Source organism: Cataglyphis hispanica, chromosome 16, assembly GCF_021464435.1.
Source record: "Cataglyphis hispanica isolate Lineage 1 chromosome 16, ULB_Chis1_1.0, whole genome shotgun sequence".
Taxonomy (NCBI): Eukaryota; Metazoa; Arthropoda; class Insecta; order Hymenoptera; family Formicidae; genus Cataglyphis; species Cataglyphis hispanica.
Window position 1 is genome coordinate 6,231,148 of NC_065969.1, and position 23,360 is coordinate 6,254,507.

At 29.3% G+C, this 23,360-nt stretch overlaps 7 protein-coding genes across 13 annotated transcripts; 5 read left to right on the plus strand and 2 right to left on the minus strand.

The window, feature by feature from the left end:
- The first annotated feature begins 986 nt into the window (after nucleotides 1–986).
- LOC126855475 (ubiquitin domain-containing protein 1) lies at nucleotides 987–5,635 on the plus strand. 2 transcript variants are annotated; one of them, XM_050603161.1, is made up of 5 exons: nucleotides 987–1,277; nucleotides 2,081–2,440; nucleotides 2,540–2,658; nucleotides 2,923–3,105; nucleotides 4,608–5,635. In XM_050603161.1, the coding sequence occupies exons 1-4, from the start codon at nucleotides 1,196–1,198 to the stop codon at nucleotides 3,079–3,081; spliced, it is 720 nt and encodes a 239-aa protein (XP_050459118.1). In that variant the 5' UTR covers nucleotides 987–1,195; the 3' UTR covers nucleotides 3,082–3,105; nucleotides 4,608–5,635. The 2 variants fall into 2 exon arrangements, with proteins under 2 accessions (XP_050459118.1, XP_050459119.1); XM_050603162.1 differs by having other exon boundaries at nucleotides 4,611–5,635.
- LOC126855473 (cytochrome c oxidase assembly protein COX15 homolog) lies at nucleotides 5,497–8,308 on the minus strand. 4 transcript variants are annotated; one of them, XM_050603156.1, is made up of 6 exons: nucleotides 7,877–8,308; nucleotides 7,695–7,756; nucleotides 7,446–7,572; nucleotides 7,067–7,199; nucleotides 6,338–6,965; nucleotides 5,497–6,260 (listed from the first exon to the last, which is right to left on the minus strand). In XM_050603156.1, the coding sequence occupies exons 3-6, from the start codon at nucleotides 7,468–7,470 to the stop codon at nucleotides 6,012–6,014; spliced, it is 1,035 nt and encodes a 344-aa protein (XP_050459113.1). In that variant the 5' UTR covers nucleotides 7,471–7,572; nucleotides 7,695–7,756; nucleotides 7,877–8,308; the 3' UTR covers nucleotides 5,497–6,011. The 4 variants fall into 4 exon arrangements, with proteins under 4 accessions (XP_050459113.1, XP_050459112.1, XP_050459110.1 ...); XM_050603155.1 differs by having other exon boundaries at nucleotides 7,695–7,782; XM_050603153.1 differs by having other exon boundaries at nucleotides 7,695–8,307.
- Nucleotides 8,309–8,539: 231 nt separating this feature from the next.
- On the plus strand, nucleotides 8,540–10,321 carry LOC126855476 (RNA-binding protein pno1). The gene is made up of 3 exons (XM_050603163.1): nucleotides 8,540–8,903; nucleotides 9,457–9,546; nucleotides 9,694–10,321. Exons 1-3 carry the CDS (start codon nucleotides 8,856–8,858, stop codon nucleotides 10,222–10,224), a joined length of 669 nt encoding a protein of 222 aa, XP_050459120.1. The 5' UTR covers nucleotides 8,540–8,855; the 3' UTR covers nucleotides 10,225–10,321.
- Nucleotides 10,322–10,463: 142 nt separating this feature from the next.
- LOC126855474 (EARP and GARP complex-interacting protein 1) lies at nucleotides 10,464–12,828 on the minus strand. 3 transcript variants are annotated; one of them, XM_050603159.1, is made up of 6 exons: nucleotides 12,380–12,828; nucleotides 12,001–12,149; nucleotides 11,621–11,841; nucleotides 11,330–11,511; nucleotides 10,945–11,244; nucleotides 10,464–10,807 (listed from the first exon to the last, which is right to left on the minus strand). In XM_050603159.1, exons 1-6 carry the CDS (start codon nucleotides 12,412–12,414, stop codon nucleotides 10,645–10,647), a joined length of 1,050 nt encoding a protein of 349 aa, XP_050459116.1. In that variant the 5' UTR covers nucleotides 12,415–12,828; the 3' UTR covers nucleotides 10,464–10,644. The 3 variants fall into 3 exon arrangements, with proteins under 3 accessions (XP_050459116.1, XP_050459114.1, XP_050459117.1); XM_050603157.1 differs by having other exon boundaries at nucleotides 12,001–12,226; nucleotides 12,380–12,825; XM_050603160.1 differs by lacking the exon at nucleotides 12,380–12,828 and adding an exon at nucleotides 12,275–12,294.
- Nucleotides 12,829–13,181: 353 nt separating this feature from the next.
- LOC126855472 (MMS19 nucleotide excision repair protein homolog) lies at nucleotides 13,182–17,401 on the plus strand. The gene is made up of 9 exons (XM_050603152.1): nucleotides 13,182–13,394; nucleotides 13,846–14,084; nucleotides 14,171–14,503; nucleotides 14,581–15,175; nucleotides 15,302–15,583; nucleotides 15,668–16,383; nucleotides 16,467–16,724; nucleotides 16,805–16,969; nucleotides 17,047–17,401. The coding sequence occupies exons 1-9, from the start codon at nucleotides 13,298–13,300 to the stop codon at nucleotides 17,248–17,250; spliced, it is 2,889 nt and encodes a 962-aa protein (XP_050459109.1). The 5' UTR covers nucleotides 13,182–13,297; the 3' UTR covers nucleotides 17,251–17,401.
- Nucleotides 17,402–17,462: 61 nt separating this feature from the next.
- Nucleotides 17,463–18,879, plus strand: LOC126855477 (MORN repeat-containing protein 4 homolog). Its single transcript, XM_050603164.1, has 4 exons — nucleotides 17,463–17,608; nucleotides 17,777–17,960; nucleotides 18,064–18,173; nucleotides 18,318–18,879. Exons 1-4 carry the CDS (start codon nucleotides 17,551–17,553, stop codon nucleotides 18,464–18,466), a joined length of 501 nt encoding a protein of 166 aa, XP_050459121.1. The 5' UTR covers nucleotides 17,463–17,550; the 3' UTR covers nucleotides 18,467–18,879.
- A 680-nt stretch (nucleotides 18,880–19,559) lies between these two features.
- Nucleotides 19,560–20,873, plus strand: LOC126855478 (cuticle protein 67-like). Its single transcript, XM_050603165.1, has 2 exons — nucleotides 19,560–19,800; nucleotides 19,955–20,873. The coding sequence occupies exons 1-2, from the start codon at nucleotides 19,789–19,791 to the stop codon at nucleotides 20,366–20,368; spliced, it is 426 nt and encodes a 141-aa protein (XP_050459122.1). The 5' UTR covers nucleotides 19,560–19,788; the 3' UTR covers nucleotides 20,369–20,873.
- The last annotated feature ends 2,487 nt before the right edge of the window (nucleotides 20,874–23,360 follow it).

The following is a 23,360-nucleotide window of genomic DNA, read 5'->3' on the forward strand; positions in this document are numbered from 1 at the left end:
GTCACTGTACTGTTTCTGCCAATAAAAGACTTGAATTCATAGTAAAATATAGTGATCCGAAATGGATTAACCCGTTCATTCGAAAACGCCAAGAGAGTGTGAATTCATGCAGCGGAATAGTGTAAAACGAAACGAGAGCAGAACTAAGAGCGTATTGAAAACTGCAGAATGCTCGTAATTGATCCTGCGCTTGTTACGCTATTCCGCTGCATGGATTCGCACTTTAGCAGTCTAGTAATATATAGAAATCTGTGGTTCAGTGGGGATTGGGGATAGGACAGCAGCAATCTAGTTATTATATATATGATGTCTATGATTTTACATCTCATAATTTGGCAGCGCTTGAAAAAAAAAGTGTGCGCATATTTTCGTATTGATCCAATTTCGTCAATTTTATTGAATGCTATACGATATTGTGCGTTGATAACGATATTTATGAATTCAATCGTTTTAGCTATATAGAAGATAATATACGAGTTAAAGTTAAAGTCAAAGATATATAAATGAGTATTTTAACTTATCTAGTTAAATATGTTTTATTAAAATTGTTTTGTTAAAATTATTTTGTTAAAACAAAATTGTGTAGACCTTTTTAGATGACTGTTTCAAAAATAACAAACACACACGAATGCATTTCACCAATTAAAATCGTTATTTTATTATCGACAATGTACAAACATCCGCATATTATATTCTTATTATTAATATCAGTAGAGACTCGAATTTTTTTTGGAGAAAAAATTCAAACATTCTATTTAGCAGAAACCATTTTTCTCCTTGGAGCAGAGTATATATTATCGCAAAACTATATATCTACATATATATTAATTAGAGCCTGATGGAAATATGTACTAAATTGAAGAGCGTTGATATTATCAACCGTTTAGCTATATCATCGACGAGACACTAGTGATTTATTACCGACAATGCAAGGATCTGCATACCTACACACAGTCACGCGTAGCTTTTTTTTTCTTTTTAATCATATTACGCTAATTCCCGTAAAGTTGACCGTCGCCTCTTTAATAATATTTCATCGGTGTGTATTTGTATTGTATGAAGATGTGGAGTGAAGAGTGAAGGTGGAGAATGCAATATGGCTGCGGCGAGGGTACGATTGGATACGATGATAGAAAATGACATGCAAAGTGTTATTAAATTTTAGTGAAATGTTTACTTGTTTCGGTTGTGTAGAATGGGAGGCTGCATAGGTATAACTAGGGCAAGAAATGCCTCAGTTAATGATACATCGGAAAATTCGACGAGAACTAATTCGGGTGAGAGATTGTGTGGTGTGTAAGAGAGATTCGAATCTATTGGAAATAAAAGATATATGAAACGTCAATTAACCTTGAAATTACTTTATTTTTGTCGTCATACTCACAAAATATATGTTATCTATTATTAAGTATATGTACCATCTATCTTTGCTCAAATTATCAAGCGCAATATTTATAAAAGAAAATATTTATAAAAGAAAAGTTATATATGTATATATAATATATGTGCTGTGGGGGGAGGGGGAAGGGGGAGGGAGCGCGCGCGCGGTGTGTCCGTATACATGTACTTCAACATAGTATATAGCAGATTAATTATAAAGTAAAATATATGACCCGTTTTTATAATATATAGACGAAAAAAGTTATATTGTAAATTATAAATTGTTGGAAACTTTTATATCAACTGTTTTATATCGCAATAACTTTTGATCTATATATTGTAAAATTGAAATTTGATCAGGTATTGCGAGCAAATGCAACTTTGAAATTTACACAAATGCATACATAAAAAAAAGGAAAAATGTTTAAAAAATTAGAATATTTTTTATATGTTAATACAATATTTTTCAGAATGTTGTATTGCTCAAATATAATAATATTCTATAAATACTATAAGAAACATAAAGGATTTTATTCGATATGTCATATTATAATAAATGTACAATATAAAGTTCTCTGCCATTTATTCTATTATATTAAAGCTAATAGGATATACGTTAAACTAAAACAATATATATTAATACATATATTTTGAGGAAGAGATAAATTTTTTTGACCTTTGTTTACCTCTATTTCTATAGGAAATACGAGAAAAAATCATCTTCTATGTCACGAGGTAATTAGATGGAAATCAGATGTACCTCTAACCGAAGGTCAACTAAGAAGTAAGCGAGATGAGTTTTGGGACACTGCACCAGCGTTTGACGGTCGCAAAGAAATTTGGGATGCATTGAGGGCAGGTGCAACTGCGGCAGAAGCACAGGACTATCAATTGGCACAGGCCATATTAGACGGAGCTAATATTTCTGTACCTAATGGTTTCTTAACGGAATGTTACGACGAGTTAGGAACTCGTTATCAAGTACCTATTTATTGTTTATCTTACCCGATTAATATTGTAAAGGAAGATAGTGGAAGAGATTCACCTGCTGATTGCTCAGGTAATAAAATTTTGTGGAATTAGTATATTCTGTAGAATATATTTTGTAAGTATTTAATTAAATATTTTGCCCTTTATTATTTTCATTAATTCTACATAGAACCAGTTGATGAAGGAACGGAGCAAACTTTGAAACTTAGACTATCGACTACTTTAGGAGAAGTTAAATTACCTGTTTATAGCAACGACACTATTGCTATTGCAAAGAAAAAATTACAGGTTAGTACAATATCAATTACATTTATAATAGCTCTGAGGATGCGTTTGGGGAAACGCTTATTAGCGTTATCAGTGTTGTTTTATCTTTGTTACTTATTGAAAATTGAACAAGTAGGGATTATAAATAATAAAAATAAATATAAAAATATGAGCCCGCTCATAGCGCTAAAAGTGTGCTTCCTGAACATAGCCTGAGTGTGTTGCACATGTTTGTGCATGTTGTATGACAATAATTGCTGTTAATAATAATTATGATGCTCATAGAGTCAAGAAGGTTTGGAACCATCGCGTCAAAGGTGGTTCTTTGGTGGTAAATTATTGGGTGATAAAATGCATATAGAAGAAGCAAAAGTGCAGCCAGGTTATGTAATACAAGTAATCGTAAATCCAGAAAAAATGGACAGCAACTGTGCAAAAGCTTGAACTTGTGTGTAAACGTAACAAAAAGTATGTTATGTTCAATCAGCAATCAATAATAGGCTTATTTTTACTTTTTGACAAAATTCATTAATTGCATGTCAAAGTAATATCATATGTTTGTTTTTTAATTTTTTATTGTTTATAACTATGAATATCACTAAAAGTGACAAATCATTTTAATACAATGTGGATATAACGGAGTTTCGCATTATTAACTTGTATTTAATGAAATCATGAATTGAGTGCAATTACAGTTTTGTTTACTCTATATTATATTTATCCATATACATTATCGTGCAATGCAAAAAAATGTAAAAATAGCATTTATATAAAAAAAACGAGAAAGAGAGAGAAATATCAAGTATAAGCATATCTTTACAAATTTGGTTATCTTCAATATGATATGCAAAGCATATCCAAGCAAATTGACTGAAAAATATATAGATTTATTTATATTTGAGCAAAATATATAAACATTATTTTTTATAATTTATGTAGTTATGTTTTATTTTCTAATTGCACTTTAAATTATTATATAAAAGTTAAATATTATTGAATTATATATTCAAACGATCATTTATGAGATAATGTTTCAAATAATAGAAAATGTATACACACTTACACACACATATAAAGCACAGAATATATATTGCTTTTGCAAAATAAGGTAGGGGGAAGTAACTTTTGATTCCATTCTTTTGTGTCTTTGTCATATTATATTAGTTAAAAATGCAAAGTGTATACTGATATTGAATGGACAATACTGGACTAAAAACAAAATATAATACTCATTGTAAAATATAACTAAATTATATCTAGAAAATAATGAATTTCTACTTGTGACACTACCGAGTTATTTCTTATTCTTTTGTAATTTAGTTTTATGTAAGAAAATAATGTAAGAATTTATCTTTTTGTTTCTTTTAATACATATTTTTCATCTAATATTTCAATTTTAATACATTAATTGTCCTATTAATATTATATAACATAATAACACAGACAATTTAAATTGTATTATACTATTGTATATTATTATATATCTTCTCGAGTAAAAACCGAAATTTCATAGGCCTAATCATATAAATATAGCTAAAATTAAATAAGATTTTGACAACTGAATCATATAGAAAAAAATATAATAATAAGACTAAGAATAAATTTGCATTTATCTTGCATAAAAAAATTAAGAATTATATATATATATATATATATAACCAATAGGTTTGTATATGTGCATGTGACACACATACATATAATGTATATATTGGAGAGAAGAAGGGGAAGGGGATGGAGGGAGAGAGAAACGAACAGATAGACAGTTCTCAAAGAGAGCTTTGCATCAAACAAATCAGTGATTATAATTATCAAATGAAAAAATTTGTTCATTGTAATATTATATTTTATATATAATACCTAACTTGCGCATATAAGAAAAGACACTGCCGTCTCGATTAATTTATAAAAATTTCGAAATTTTGATAACTTTGATATTAAATTTTTTTTGTATCTTTTTTTTTTTTTTAAAGCAGTCGGCGAAAGCTTATTCTATAAATGGCAACATAGAGAAAGGAGAAGAGATGCAGAGAAGCTATATTTTTCTTTAATTAACAATTATAGAAAAATCAATCAGTGAAATTTTATTTATATCCATATTAGTATGTAATATTAATTATTAAGTACTGTTTACATTGTACAAGAGTTACAATAACGCTAATAAATTTCTTTATCAAATTAATGTTAAATTTAGCAGGTATGCATAATTACTTTAGAATAATTTTAAAGGTGTCCAAATAATAAAGGAGCCAATACAATTTGCATATATAATAAAAATTGAGCACAATAATCATCTTTTCTCTCATGAAATGTTTTATGTGCATATTACACAAGCACATTGTGACAGCTCAAAGAATACTAAATAAGATCTCTACATTACATAATTCATATATACATATATATGTATGTATGTAAATTATCTAACAATAATTAGTATAAATTTGGTCATTTTATAATACTTATATATTTTTGTTTGTATTTATCAATCTATAATACCTAAAATATGATTTTTAATATTACTATATATGACGCTCAGTTTAATATATTATAAGTAAAAGTGTGATGTCGCAATCGTTGCTAGGAAGAAAATAATTTTTGTATAAATAGAGATTGTTACAATATAATGAAATGTAATTTTAACTGCCTGATAAAAATGGTACTTAATATTAATAATACTGTATTGGACCAATCCAAAGCATTCTAAAATTAATAAATAATTGGCGATCATAGAGTAAGTGCCCTATGTAAAAATTGTGTCTTCTATGTATGAAGAGGAGTTAAATAACAAATTATATATCTAATAATAGAAAGGAAAGAAGTATCGCTTAAATACATAATTTACGTATATTTTAAAATAACTGATTAAACAATATGATAATATTTGTTTTTATTCGAGAACAATGCTATGCAAAATATGCATTTTATTTTGCATATTGGTATCTTTCAGATTGTCTTTTAAGATTGCGCGCATGTGTGTGTGCGTGCGTGTGTGTGTGTGTGTGTGTAATAAAATTATAATATATATATAATATTTTATATAAAAAGTTATATAAAATATTTCATGTTACACATGTATTTAACAATATACATGTTGTTTAATAAAGAAGGTTGTGTATACAATAAGATTAATTACTAATTATTATAAGATATTCTATTGTGAAATAAAGCATAAAAATATTGAATATAAATCCTACATTTTAATTACTTGGATATAATTATATGATATAATTATACATGTTATAAAAAAAACGAATAAAAAAATAGCATTTTTTCATAATTTTTTTTATGGTAAATTTTTTCGAAAAAAGAAAAAACCCCAAACTATAAGTTTGTAATTAGAATTTTGTTATATATGTTCTTTAAACGAAATTTATTCATTAAATTTTCCTTAAATATTTCAATTCATGACATAGCCATATTATAGTGCTTAAAAGTATAAGACTACCAGATTGATGAGAAGCAGCTAGTGTTAAAGGAACGTGATTTAATAAGGTCGAAATGCCTAAAAATACTTGAAGATAAGCAGCGCAAAGTACAGCAGCAACTGCCTTTCTTCCTCGACTAGGAAGATTATGTCTGCGAGACGTAATACCCAAGCATGTTATTAATGCTATAGTAGAAATTCCCTGTATAAAGACTATATATATTGTATTGTGAAATATAATATTGATGAATAATAAATGATGGTATATATGTGGCTTACCAAAATCCTGTGATCAAATTGGACTGTAGTTGGATTTTCCGTGAAATTTTTTATTATGGGAGACATAGCAAGTATATCATCAGGTATCCATTTATCTGCCATTTTTGGGAAAGTATTATATATAAGACCAGCATCCATGCCAGCTACAAATGCTCCCGACAGGGCGGTGAAAAATATCAATCCTTTTGCCGAGTAAATTAATCCTTTAAATCTTTTTATCGTTTTTAGTGCATTATTTGAAACTTTGATATCAGTGGAATTAATAGTTAGCTTTTCAGCAGGAATTAAATGATCTAAAGCATTATATAGAAATCCAGTATATATAAGCAATGCTAATCCAAGATGCGCAGCTAAACGATACTGTGATACCCGCGGTACATCGGAAGGTTCTACAAAACGATCTTCTAATCCAGATTTAACCATATACCATCCCATGAGTCCTTGTAAACCAATTAATGAACCTAAAGCAACAATACGTATTTTCATTCCATGTTTCAGCATACCCTTAAACCAAAAATATGTTGCTGGTATTATAAATACAGTGCCAATTAAACGTCCCCACATTCTATGCAAATATTCCATCCACCAAATACGTTTAAATTCTTCCAATGTCATATTTAGATTGGTTCTACAGAAAATATATACGTTAATAACATATGTATCTCTCGCAGCATCTTTATGTTAATTTTTTTTTATATTGTTGATATGTCACATATATGTATTTCTTACATTTTATATTCAGGAAATTGTTTGTAGTGTTCAAATTCTGAAAGCCATTGAATATCATTAAGAGGCATTTTTTCTCCTAGTAATCTCCAAGTAACCATAGATAAACCTGATTCTGTAAGTCTTGTTATGCCACCTGGATATACATATAAGGAGAAATAATTTACTACTATTTCATAAATCAATTTTATTTATATTATACATGTATATGTAATGTTTATCATAAAAACTACATAAAGTAAATTTTAATTGGATATCAACATTTTAAATCTCATAGAACACATACTGTTACACTTAAAATTCTATTTTCCATACGTTTTTTCCGTAATAATCTTCATTATGTTGCAAATATAATAATAATATACAAAATAAATAATAGTACCTAGCGCAACTGCTACAAAAACCATACCGCCACAAGTGAGCAACCAAGATCCTACAATTTTGTCATGTTTATCGCTCCTTTTTGAAACATAACCACGAATTGCAATATTCAGTTGTTTAAGTGGCCTCTGTCAATCGTTAAATAAACGTACATTAGTATATTATTATAAGTTTATATATTGAAAATGCAAAACGCAGCTACACACGTGTACCACGCATGTGCATATGGAAAAGAGAGAGAATTAATTACCTTTTGTAACAGGGATGAATATTTTTTCAAGGAAATATCATTACACCGAATGACGCAAGTTCCTGCATTCGTGAAAAGACATTGTCGGCTAAGAGCATATTTCGTAATATTATATGCTCGTAATATTTTTGTACGATATCTCGCGATATTCAACATGTTGTAATTATCAAATAGTTTATTACCATATGATAGATGTTAATAAAACATATACACAGCATTCCGCACACAAATATACATGTTAACCCGCAAAAATATATATATATATATATATATATATAATAGCGTATCCGATTTGTTGTTGACTCTACCCGACTCTGGGTCGAGTCGAATCCCAGATCTCAAGTTCGATTTGAAACGCAATGATTCTAAACTATCATGGCGGAAAGCGGTTTATGATTGGTTTCGTGATTCATAACCTCTATCAAAGAGTTTTTAACATCATTCTTGATCATCATCATCATAGAAATATAAGTTTATATTATATAAATAAAAAGAAGAATAAGGAGTAATAATGAAAATATGATAAATAATAATAATAATCTCAAATCGAACTTGAGATCAGACTCGACTCGACCCAGAGTCGGGTAGAGTCAACAAATCGAATATATGCTATAACCGAAGGTGGTGAAATTGGCCCTTAAGGCCGTATTACACTATTGATTGCGGGCTCTGTTGTAATTGAAGTTACGGTTGATGATTGTGGATTGATCAATCAGAGCAAAGTAACTTACCGGCTGATTGGTCAATTTGCAACTGTCAACTGTTTGCAACTCCAACCGTAACCAAGCCAGCACCTGTAGTGTAACAGGATCTGTTCGTTTTGCTGAGGGCTCTCACCACCTTCGGTTAAGTTGACCGACGGTTAAAATCAGCAGGGTGGCAACAGAAAATAGACGTGAATGAAAAACCAAGCATTCTTATCATTTCAGTTGCCACCCTGCCGTCGGTTAATCTAGTCGAAGGTGGTGAAATTGGCCCTAAATGTAGTCAATATCGTCGCAGTTCGACTATCGTTATCACACTTTTATCTTGGTCACCATTGAACAAAACGTGCACAACTGCACATTTCAGTTGGTATATAGTCCGGTATAGTCCGATGCGTGAAACTGATTGAGGTTAAGAGTTAAGAGTTGAGAGTGCTTGTCTGATACTCTCATTGAAATGGCGAATTTAACCAAGAAGCGTCATGCTGATGATAATATTATGGAGGTATCAGATTATAGTTTTGTTTTTTATAATTAAGTGAACTTCCTGCGTTATATGTGTATATAGTGTATATACATCAAAAATGTAATAAATATTCGGAAGTTGAGAACAAGAGCAAATACAAAAAGTTTAGCTTACAGACTTCTATATTATGGAACACGCACGCACGCACACGTACACGCACACCATATATATATATATGTATATAAAATATAGGTTTGTGGTTCCAGCTATAAAAGAATAAATTTTAAACTTATATTGTCTTATCAAAGCTTCGTTTGGAGATTAATTATAAAACAGAACATATTTCACTTACGACTGCAATGCTCGCGAGCATTGTCTGTCTTTATTTAATTTTTGGTGAACAACAAGGATAAAATGATACCGCGTTGCGGATGTTAAGTGGAACGCATCCGATCTGTTTTTCGTAACTGATAAAATTGATTAATAAAGACACAAATTACATTATAATATTCATTATTCAATACTTATTCTTCACATTATTTTTTATCGTACGTTATATATCCTGATTTATTTTATTTAATCTATCTTTTAGGTACAGACAATTAATGGTATACAAGGAAAAATAAAGCAGCATACAGCTAAAAAAAGAGTTAAAAATGTACAAGGAGAAGAACAAAGAAAAGTAAAATAAAGTTTATATATATTTAGTATTAATATTAGTATATAGTTTATATATATATATATATATATATATATATATATATATATTTAGTAATATATTGCGTGCGTGTATGTCTATTTTAATTTTACATAATAATGTTTGTTGTAGATATCAGTACCAGCACATAGATATTCACCTCTAAAGGAAAATTGGTTGAAAATATCTGCACCCATTGTTGAACATTTAAAATTACAAGTTCGTTTCAATTTGAAAACCAGAAATGTTGAAATTAAAACAGCACCAGAAACTCCTGATATTGCGCATCTCCAAAAAGCAGCTGATTTTGTGAAAGCATTTATTTATGGATTTGAAGTGGAGGATGCTTTGGCTTTATTACGTCTGGATGATCTTTTCGTGGAATCGTTTGAAATACAAGATGTTAGACAACAAATAAAAGGTGATCATCAATCTAGAGCGATTGGTAGATTGGCAGGTAAAGGAGGAAGGACAAAATTTACTATTGAAAATGTAACAAAGACAAGAATTGTGCTAGCAGATGCTAAGATACACATACTTGGTTCTTTTCAAAACATACAGTTAGCTCGTAGAGCAATATGCAATTTAATTTTAGGTAGTCCACCTTCTAAAGTATATGGACAACTGAGAAATATAGCTAGTAAGATTTCAAAACAATATTGACAGTTATCTATATTTGTTTTTATCACATATGTACATACATATTTTTTTTTCTTTATTAAGAATTTCTAACAATAAATATAATTTTTCTTAGCTACAATTATATGTTGCATACATTTCCTTTATTTAAAATTCCTTTTACATGCCATTTAATATGTAATTGCAACTATAAGGAGAAATAAAATAAACATTATAGTAGAATGCAGTAAATGCATCAAAAGATTTTATATTTAGTATGCATATATAATTTATGTAATATATATTTATTCTATGCATACCATATATATGGTAACAAATGCATACAAATTAGAAATGTGGTTGCGGAGCTTTTAATAAATGCGATAATATTATTGAGATAATATATATATCCTTTCTTTCATTTTATCAAATAATTTAGTTTTATCATAATAATTTATAATAGATTCATAAAAGTATTTGATATTTATATTTACGTGGTACTTTGTTAAGAACTAACCTACCATCATAACTAAGAGATGCAAATGTCCATGGATCGGCAGACGACCATTCCACTGCATATACGCTATCTTCGTGCTCTTCGTATCTTCCTACAAGACCATCTTCTAATCTGAAATAACATATGATTCTTTTTTTAATCTATTTGTATACATTACACAATAATAGTACTTTTCTTATATATTTAATAATACTTTGTACTATTTTAATACAAAGTACTATTAAACTGTAAAATATATTTCCATTTACTTTCTTTTTCCGCAAGATTCGTCATTTTGCGAAACAAATTCATCTTCAATCGACACTATATGTCCAAATGGTTCAGACGAGATAGACGCAATACTGTATAAAATCACTCTAGAGTCACTGCTGGATGTTAAAACGAGCTGATCGTGAAAACGATTAATTCTTATGTTCCATACCCAATGCGAATGTTCCATACGTGATAGTACCGGTTCTGTTGGTAATCGAATATCCCAAAATTTCATGTATCCATCGTCACCACAGGTGGATAGAAAATACTGACGATTTGCATTAAAATCCAAATCTCTGCAAGACAAATTGTACATTAAAATAAAAGCAAAAATGCTTCAATTTCTTCCATCAAGAAGTAATTTTTGCATTTATTTATTACCTAATGATTTGCGAATGTGCAGATAAAATAGACCAAGCAGCATTGGCTGGGCTTCTAAAATCCCATCCACGTACATTATTTTCATTCAAAGTTACAAACTGATTGGCACCATTATGAGGATTCCATTTACCATTTGTAAATCGTGGCTGACCTTTGCCTGCCAAAGTACCAGATGCTGCTACCTGAATAAAATACAAAAAAATTATAAAATATTTAAATCTTTATACCGATAATAGAATTTTTATATTCATGGAGGGTATAATTTTGAACAAATGAAGAAATAATTAACACCTGTGGTCCTTTGTTTGTTAAATCCCACAAAGCAAAATTATTATCTACCACAGAAACAATCTTTTTACAGTCTATAGGATGATAGGCAATAGTTTTAAGATCAGTGCCATATGGGGTTGTATCAATATCTGCTAATTTATTGAGTTGTAAAATGTCATTCGTGTACTCTTTTATCTCGGGAAATTTCCAGATAGCTCCTTTCATTTGGCAAGTGCCTTCCTCTATAAAAGTAATAAGCCGATAAAAAATATCAGGAAAAATATTTAAAACTACAAAAAAACATAAGTATTACTAAATCCAATCTGTTTATTCAATTTGACAATAAAAAAACATTATTTTCGAAAATTGAAGGTGCACATGCGACACTAAAGTTTATTTACCATTCAAATGATTATAACATGTAATAAATACATCAGATTCAGTTGGAGAAGCCTGTAAGGACCAAATTTCTCCTAGTGGATGCTGAAATACTTGAGTCTTTAAATTTCCTGTTTCCTCATTAAGTTCCACCAAGTGAACTTGATTATTGCTAAAATTTAAAGATTGTGTTCCTATCAAAAATCTTACAGCATCGGTCTCAGCTGTTTGAGCAGATAGTGCTCTAGTCTAAATATAAAAAGACAGAGCATTACTTTAATATAATTATTTATTTACATCATATATAAATAATGATATTAAACTTTATTATTTAGCAATAATATGAAATAATATAAAGTAAAAGAGAAAATATAGATTTTTATTCGCATAATTAACTTATACTTGGAATTCGAGTCCATATATGACAGGATTATCATTTTCCATTTTTAAGTCTTCTTCTTTTTCTTTTTTTTTTTTTTGATGAAGAAAATTTGATGTGTCAATCTCGCCTTTAGGTTATGTGACACATCTCTGTCCAAGGTGTGCACACATACGTTGTTCTATCTTTCTTATTTATTAAAAGTTGGATAAAGATAGAACATCATTCGTATGGTATGGCAAAGATGTTGCATTAAAGAGTTCGTGTCCAAATGCAAAATGATGTGTATTGTGTATGTACAATTTTTTGATATTTTATAGACTGCATTCTAAAATTTGCTTCCAGTATTGAAATCGTATAATTCATGTAACGTATTTTATACATTTCCAGTAATATGGCTTTTGCACACAGAACGTGGCAACGTTTGCCGCGTAGTAAAAGGAGACGCGATAGCCAATCAGGTTATAACTTTTCCGTAAGTGCGAAAAATTGATTGGCTATCGCTTTTTGCGCGCAACAAGCGTTGCCGCGTCCTGTGTGCAGGAGCCATAAGGATCTAGTACGAAAAATCAAGCGGGGAGCACACACTTTTGCATAAGCGCATAACCATAAGTATAAGGAAATTGATTGGTTCATTTCGTTAGGCATATGTTTGTGGACCAATCAATTTCCTTATACTTATGGTTATGCGCTTATGCAAAAGTGTGTGCTCCCCGCTTCACACTGCGATATGCATGATGCATGTACATTCACATCATAGACGTATAGTATATATACTGTATAGTATATATACTGTTAGTATATATACTGTATATATATATTAATATCAGAGAGTGCACGCGTTTAATATTTTACGATAATTGTGGTTTATTGTTGATTGTTGATTGTTCGGAGTTTTGTAATTTTGTGGTAATTTGTAGATTAATAAGATATTTTCGATTATGGCTATGTCACCAAATTTTGATTTAAAGGAGAGACTAGATATTTGTTTCAAAAATGAAACGACTCTGAATCCATTATGCAGAAGTATATCTTCCGGTATGTGTTTTACATACATACATATATACAATCTTATATATATTACGCAATTATATATTTACCTTTTTAAAATATTTTCTATTTTATTGTATTATATGAAATTAATGAATAATAATAAAAGAAAAGACCAACATTAGGTTTTAACATTAGTCTTGCTTTAAAATTTAATATGTAATTTATATAATATAATGTGCATTTATTTATTATTTCTCTAGCATTAACAAATTATAATTTTAGATCATATTATGTTTATATAAATTATCTTTTGATTCTTTTGTACCTTGTATCCTATGATAATTCAATTTTAGATTTTATTTAGTGTATTAGAAAAATTTATGATTTAATTTGTTATACATATATACACACATGTGTATATACACATACACATATATGAAAATAACAATCAACTCAATTATAAGTTATACAAAATATTAAAATGCTTTTTTTTCAGAAATAGAATCAGGTTCAATGAAACTTAGCACATTTGTGGAAACATTAGGCTTATATATGACAGATCAAAATGTCCTCACAAGAGAAAAAGGGGTTGCAGCTCTTTCTTTTGTCTTGTCACAGCTACCTCAAGATTATCTTACCGAGTCAGAATTGTATTTTATTACAATGTTTTATTGTGATAGGACAAAGGATCATTATAATATTATACCATCTGTGTTGAATGGTATTTTAGCACTTGTGAGCATTTATTTTAGAGGCATTTATCTTTCTTTGTATATCTTGTAAACCTTTTTTCAAATGTTTATTCTTAAACTTTGTTTTAGATAAACATGACTCATTTACCTCAAAATGCACCATCGTCACTGTTAAGAGTTATGTTTGAGCATATTCAATGTCAATCTCAGTTATTATCAGAACGTTACAAAATATATGTAATATTCAAAATCTTAATAGAAAACAAGCTAGATGATTTGAAATCTATGGGATCAGATTTAGTTTATGGTATTATTAATTCTATCGATGGTGAAAGAGATCCAAACAATCTTATGTTATTGTTTAGTGTATTACCACATTTTATAAAAAAATTTCCATTGGAACATTTAATCGAAGAAATGTTTGAAGTTATGGCATGTTATTTTCCAGTTGATTTCAATCCTGTAATTATATTTATCTTTTTTGCTTTATTCAATATTTAAAAAAATATAAATATGTAAATTATAAATATTGTTTGCAGTCTGGCACGGAGGATATAAATGTGACACGGGAAGATTTGGCAAAAAGATTGACTCCCTGCTTATGCATTATTCCAGAGTTTGCTGATTATTGTATTCCTCTTATAATTGACAAATTATATTCCACACATAGGATTGCTAAACTTGATTCTTTAAGTCTATTGTGCGAAGGTGTTCAAACATTTGGACTGTTGAAAGTGAAATCGTATCTATCAGAATTATGGACAATTTTAAAGAAAGAAATTATGCCAGGAAAGGACGTCGAAATAAAAAATGCTGCTTTAGAAGCAATAACATCTTTAATTAAAGTTATATCAGTCGATGAAGCAGTTTGCAAAAACTTCATCGATCAAATAATTATTGACATAAAATTGTTCCTCTCCGATGTTCAACTTACTTTTTATAAACCTGCTCAGAGATTATTGGAGACTATAGCAATAATTAGTAAAACAATATGTGTGCAAATCTTGCAAGCTGTAATACCTTTATGTATCGGTCAATACTCTACGAGCAATTCCTCAAATGATAAAATTATATTGATAGAAACTTTAAATAATTTTGTGAAAATTTCTTCTTATTATGGCTTTTGTATTCAAGGTAAGTTGCATTAATATTGCGATAGAAATTTTTAAATTATAACATATTGCTATTATTGTGTTTTGTGAGTTGTGTATGTAATGATATTAATATATATTTTATTCATATGCGAAATAAATTGTGCAGATATTCCAGAACTAACGTGGACGAGTATACTTCAAATATATTTAGATGGTTTGACAGTTGAGAATGTAGACTTGAAAAACAAAATATTTGTTGGTTTAACAATCCAAAAGGCTTATCTAAACAACATGCAACGCACTACATTCTATAATGCAATATGCGATGAAATTGAAACGGGTTGCGTCGAAATACAGATTATGTGTCATACAGCTATTATAGATTTTGCTACATTGTATCTCCAAGAAATATTATCGCTAATAAAAGACAGATTATTATCAAATATGGGTGAGTTATAAAAATGTATGTAGAATTTATTATTAATTTATTTGTCAATAAGAGTGTCAGTAATATTATTGAAATTCGTTTCAGATGAAACTAGAGTAGAAATACTGAAACATAGGATAAAAGCTTTGATAGCAGTCGCAAAGATATATGAATTAGGTTATGTAATTCTCCCACAAATTGTCACATTATCAACAAGCAATATTAATATTGACATATGTATTACAGCATTACTAAATATCCAGAAATTAATTGCTTCGAAGAAATCTGATTTCAATATACATCGATTTCTATATAAGGAATGTCACATTATTGATAAATTAATTTCATACAAGACAAATGTGATGGATTATAAAATGTTGATATCTAATGTTTGCCAATTAATTGTACGAAATCTTACAATTGAAGAACAATGCACAATTGTAGCAAAGTATGCTGTGGCTTTAAATACAAAAACTTTGGAAACTGATATAACTATAATAATGAATCTTTTCATTCCTTTACGGAAAGATATCAATTTGAATATTAGCAATGATATGATGGAAAATTTGTATGATCTAGCAATCAACAGTTGCAGTCCAGATATAAAGCAAACAAGCTGTAAATTTTTATCGGTTTTATTAAATAAAATGGAGATAGAAGATCTTAATCAAATTGTACCTTATCTCGAAGACAAGATAGATAATAATTTAAAAGCGGATAATGATATCGAACTAAAGCAGAATACAATTAACCTTCAAATTTGGATAACTAAAGCATTTGTTACGAGAGGATATGGCAAGTCTCAATATTTTTTGGAGAATGTATGTGCGATTGATTATGTAATTATAACATGATATTTTAATATGTAAAAAATGATTAAATTAACATTATTTTGTTTTCACAGCTTACGCATCTATTAATTCACGACGAAGTGGGTCAATTTGTAAGCAAACAATATCAAATTTTAGTGAATAAATATGAAAATACTTTAATAGAGGAAAATTTCTGCAATATAAAAATTTTTTATAAACAAAGAGTGTTTGAATATTTGTTGCAACAAATTATTAGTTTTACAAGCTCAAGTAGGCAGAATTACCTTATTGCTTTAGTACATTTATTGGAACAAATGCCTGAAGAATTGTTATTTTTGCATTTGACAGAGGTAAGTTTCTTGCTAATCCTTTGGTAATAAAAAATAGTAAATTTTACAATAAAATTTTGATTAATATATCGCATTATTAGTTGGTGCCATTGTTGATCGAATCTCTAGCTCTTAGCAATGAGCATTTAATTCTTTGGACTTTGACGTCGCTTAAACTTTTACTCAATACAAAACATGACATATTTTTTGATAATATACAGTGTGTCATACCAAGACTTGTGCAACTATCAGCACATCGAATTATGGTAATTTCTCGCATCAACTGTAATTTTTTAAACCATTTCATTGTTATGAAATCTTATATATTTCGATACATTAATAGGGTATTAGAATCGCGGCTCTGAAATGCTTGGCGCATTACGCCTATTATCCCACTGTTTTCATCAATCCATACAAGCAAGTTGTATTAGACAAATTGGGAGTAATAATTGATGATCGCAAACGTTTAGTCAGAAAGGCTGCCGTGGAAGCGAGAATACGATGGTTTATAGCAGGTGCATCTGCAGGTGCAGGGTCCAAAGAGTGAATAATATTGCAGCTTAGTTTTATGTATAAATTTATCTAATATATGATTATATATATTTTATATTTTTTGCTTATTTTATATATTCTGAAAAATGTAAATTTCTTATTGTTAAATATTTTTTTAATATAAAGAAATGATATTTATAAATTGATATATATAATTGTCTTTATTTGGATATTTATAATAATATTCACAATATATTTTTCCTAAGCATCTTCTCTAAGGTTTCCTTATATCTATTCATTTCCCGGATACCTTTTTTAATCGAATAAAGAATTGATCTTTGTATAAGTGGATTAAATGTACGACCGAACCAGCTTAGATACGTTCAGTGGGCGTAACGCAAACATGGGAGATGGTGAGAATAAAATATTCATTTTGTTTTAGGATATTATTAATATTCTACTTTTATCATAGTGTCAATTAAATAGATGTGAAATCTCGAAGAACTTTTCTCAAATTTTTAATTCAAATTAAATATTTCGTTAAGTATTTGTGCATAACACACATAAATGCGCATTTGTAGGTGTGGTAAAGAATGGTGCATTTAAATATGATGATGGTACAAAATATATTGGAGATTGGAATCGTAAAGGATTGAAACACGGCGCCGGTTTGTTAATTTTTCCGGACGGGACACGATACGAAGGAGCATTTCAGAATGGATTATGTTCTGGCTTGGGAGTTATTATATTTTCCGATGGAGCAAAGTAATAAGTTACATTGGAAATTTACTTTACGTTTTTATATGGCGTTCCACTTGATAATATCGTTGCATATATTTATAAAAAAATATACATTTTTTATTTTTAGATACGAAGGCGAATTTATGCAAGGATGGTTCCATGGTCATGGTGTATTTTGGAGAGCCGATGGAATGAAATTCGAAGGAGAATTTCGCGGAGGTCGTGTCTGGGGCTTAGGTAAATATGAATTAGATTATAATAAAGAATTATGGAACTTTATAATTTTTTAACACGAAAAGTGTGCTGTGACTGTTTTTAGATCAAAAGCTTTTTATATAAATTGCATGTAACCGTTTGCAATTAGTTATATATTATTTATAGGTTTAGTGACTTATGCCGATGGATCGCATGGATTTCCAAGAAACGAAGGTTTTTTTCAAGATTGTAGATTAGTAAGACGACGACGTTGTCCAGATATAGTACAAAAAGCGCAAAAAATTTCCATGATGGCGCGTGCGCAATGCAATTGAACGGAAATAGACATTTAAAGCTAGTACATACATAAGTAAAAAGAAAGATATGCATAGATAGTTTTCGTTCACTAGAGCGCGTATTTTTCTCTGCACATATTGATATAATATTAACAAAAATAAAAATATACCTATACATGCTTTATACATTGATATTCGTATTTAAGAGAAAGAGAGCGAGAGAGAGAGAAAGAGAGAGAGAGAGAGAGAGAGAGTGTGTGTGTGTGTGTGTGTGTATTTTATAATTTCTTCCTCATATTGTGCCATATATAGTCGGCATTTCCACTCGCGTGTGCGAGTAAAAACTTCAATTTTTGAAACATTTTTCGAGCAAATAGTACATAGTGAAAAATGAAAATATTTATCTTTATACACATATTAGCCATATCAAATTAAAATTTAAACGCAAACAATATTTGTATAATTTTTTAAATTCAGAACGAAATATTAATAACGAGTTCAAAAGAAAAAGTTTGAGAGAGGGAACAACAAGGCTAGACTACTTTCCGCTCAGAGAGGCGTGGTCCCCAAGCCGGATGTTCCAGTTTTGAAGACACGAAAGTACGGGATAATACCAATGTCAATGTATAAAAATGCGTCTTTAATGTTTTGGTATAACAATATATTATTACTATTTCGATTTTACATTTTGCTATGCATTGCATTCTATATCGAATTTTATTGCGTGAAGAGAGATCGAAATCTTAAATTTATAAACTTAATTTAAAGCTATATAAGAGTATATACACGAGGTAAGAAGTAAGTTTTATTTTCTATATTTTCCTACATTTAATATCCTACTTTCTTTTATTTGAAGACGATATTTGCGCGAAAAGATCGTCTTCAAATATTTTTTAAATATACAATGTATTCTTGTTAAGAATATGTTAAATAATAAATTACAAACAAAAAGAACACAACGTACAGCAAAATAAAAGTACAAAAGTTATTAAAATAGAATAATATTCAAGGAGAAAGATAAAAATAAATATATGATTTTCGAAAAGAGTATTGATTATTTTTTTACATAAAAAAAAATTTATAAAAAAATACACGCTTCAAAATGCAACATTTATAAATTATTCTTATTGAAACGGTAATGAAATTTAACGAGGAATAAGACGTTCGCGCGCACAATGGCGCAATATTAAATTTATCCTTGACACTCTCTCTCCCACTGTAGGGAACATGTGTACATTGAAAGATTTGGTGGTTCGTCGTTTGTCCGCCAAGTATAAAAGTACCGATTGTCACCGAGAGTAGCATTCATATTTCGGCACAGACGCAGGACATTCATTGCAAGATTTCCCTAAATAAATATAATGGCAGTTAAGGTACGTTATACGCATATATCACTTAATGTGATTCACAATCATATAATTAGATTTTTTTCATCAAACTTATAAGATAAGAATAATATATATAAATCGCATGAAAATTCGATTGAAAATTTATAATCAATATTGAATTGGAAATCTTATATTTCAGCTATTTATAATAGTTTGCGTTTTGGCTGCGGCTAATGCCGGCTATGTTGGAGTGTCTCCCTTACAATATCAAATCGCGCCAATAGCGCATGTTCAACCCCATGCTATCACGTCGACGTCCGATAATATATTACGCAGCCATGGTAATTTGGCACAAATAGCTACGCAAACGAAAACTATTGACACGCCTTTCTCTAGTTCGAGTAAGACTGACATTCGCGTAAGCAATCCGGCTGTCACGTATACGCACTTCGCTCATCCAGCTACCCCATTGACGTACACTGCTGCAGCTGCAGCTATACCGGTGTCGGCGGCTATACGTGCTCCGGCCGCTCTCGGAGTCGCTTATTCGCCGGCAGTTGAGGTATCTCACATGAGCTACAGCAGTCCAATTGGAATTGCTTACGCCTACTAAATAGAATCGATTACATACTCATCGGCTTTTTTCTTTTCATATAATATAAGAGATAAGTAAATATATGTATATGGACGCATATTTATATCCTCCAAGTATTCTTCAACAATTGTAATTTGTACACATAACGAACTACACATGTTTTTTTAATGACACTATACGTATAATAATTCTGTAATATAAGAATCATCTTTTATAACTTTTATACAAAGTCTCAATTTTTTTTCAATCTGTAAAAATTAATTTGTTCAGAGTAAGTTAATCAAGTCAATTTTGAACTGCGAATACACGATAGAAATTACATACATACTATCGTAAAATACAATGTGTAGAAAAAAAATTTATGTATATGAAAATTTATTTGTATATGATGGATGCATTGGGTGAAATGTTTCCTCTGAGAAATAGAATAAAGTTCGAATATCTTGTATAACGAATTTTTTATTACTTTATATTTTCATGTCTTTTGTTTGATGCTTAATTTTTTTGATGTTAATAATTTAAAATGGGGGAAAAATCTTATTTGATAGAACAAAAATTTAGTGAATATTAATTTAAAAAAATTGTGAAATATATATATATATATATATATATATATATATATATATATATATATATATATATTAGTGAATTATCTGATTAAGGGCGATGTATTCTGCTGCAACGTGTGATGGAATATGGCGGTGGCATGTTTTATGTATCAACGAAACAAATTTAGCCTAGCTTAAGTCCTAATCCCAAAGGTGCAGCTAATCCGATAGTGGGTTGAGCCCATGCAGCGGCGGGAGCAGCGGCAATCAATGGCGCTGCAACATTAAATATTTAATGTTTATTTAAGTAGACGGATAGAGAGAGAGAGAGAGAGAGAGGGAGGGGAGAAAGGTAGAGGTGGAGGGGGGGAGGGAGAGAAACAGGAATAAAGACTTATATTTTTTCACAAATTGATTGTCCGCAAGAAAATTACAATTAATTTTCCTGAATGTGTTGTTTGACCGAGAGCGATATATATTATACATATAATTTACATATGTCTATATATATAAATAATGTCATCTCGTCGCGATGATGCAACGTCTTTTGTCTTTCTTTTAAAGATATCTATCTGTCTCGTATTTTTTGACGATGCAGATCTCGCGAGATATTGCGGAATAAGTGATGCGTACATTTATTTCTTCTATAAATCATACTCTAGAATTAATGTCGAAATTCGGCAAAAATGACATGAACAGAAAAAGACATTATCTTGCGTTGATTGTTACAGAGACATAAAATTGTTATGGTATTGAGAATAATGTTAATTTTAATTTTTTTTTCAATGCTATTGCGTAGTATTTCGCGTGCTCTTATCTCATAATAAGAGATTATCCATACCTTTTAAGATGGGAGCAGCAGCAATCGTTGTTGGTAATGCGATCGTAGCTGGTTTTATAGCAATAACCGCGGGTGCGGGTGCCGCAATTAAACCGCCAAAAGCGCCAACATTCGCGATAGCCAACAGGCAACCGCAGATTACCAAGAACTGCAAAATTTAACAATGCTGATTAATCTTTAAAAATTTTAAATTTCTAAGTAAATGTTCCACCGTAACAAATCAATAAATATTAACTATAAAAGTTAACTTTGCGATTACATATTACTTTGTATCTCTATTTATATGGAAACATTTATACAAAAATGCCATTATTGAAGTTTATATTGATAATCGTGCGTTTCTTCTTCTCATCAAGTAATTGCGTAATGTACATTTGTTGCTTTGTAGAAATTAATATAAAAGTGACAAAATCAACACTCTAATCCAAAAATGGTCGACTTTTCTATGTATAAAAATTTTTTAACATAATATTATTTATATTAATTGTATAAAAATGATGAAATGTAATGACACGGCTTATACACACTCGTATGTATATATGTATTATGCAATAATAAATAATCTTAAATAGACCTTTATCCGCTCTGAAGATATATACTTACTTTGAACATGATGTCGTGCTGTTTTTCTAGTTCTCGTTCAAGTACGAGGAATGAATTGAATGCTCTGTGCAAATCTAACAGCCTATTTATACACGTGCTACAGCGCAAACCTGTCTAGTATACTTGGTGCATTTTTTCCCAAAAACTTAGTATTTATATGTGTATGCATGCCAGCGGACGCTATAACTCCACAGTAGGATGTTATTGCATCACATAGAGTTGATATAATGTGTATTAGCTCTTGTGAAGCCATGAATAAACTTTAAGACCCCGGCGACAATCATATCGAAGAAATTGTAACATCGCACATAAATTTCTAATACGGATTTAATTCTATAGAGATATTGAAGTTTCAAAAATAGTAGAATCACAAAATCACGAATTTATTCTGAAGTCACATAAATTAATATTCATCATTAAACAAAAATTCAAATTCAAATTCTGACGCATAATTATTAGATGTATGGAAAAAAAGGATGATAAGCGCAAAAAATAATTTTGATTTTTTAAGAATAAAAAGATTATTATAGTTTTAATAAAACCATACACACATTTTTCATTACATTTTTTATTACACGCTATCATATTTTGAACGGCTAAAGATTTTTCGATAATAAATTTTCAAATAATAAATTTTCATTATTTATTTCTTACAATGTTTATAACACAATTTCTCTTAATAAAATGTTATTATTAATAAATATATTTTTACCTTTTTTTTAAAAAGGTGTTATAATACTGTGTTTGGTTTGTATATTGAGTAAAAAAATAAAATTTATGATAAACAATATATATATATATATATATATATATATATATATATATATATATATATATAGTTTGTTCGTAATGCATTTGTTGAATTTTATCTCATTATCAAATCTTATTATTAAATTTTGAGACAAAATATAACATTGATTAATAAGCCGTTTATGTGTGGACTCGCGCATATCAAAGAATGCATGTACAATTTGAAATTTTTCAATCTATTTCTATATATATATATATATAGATAAAT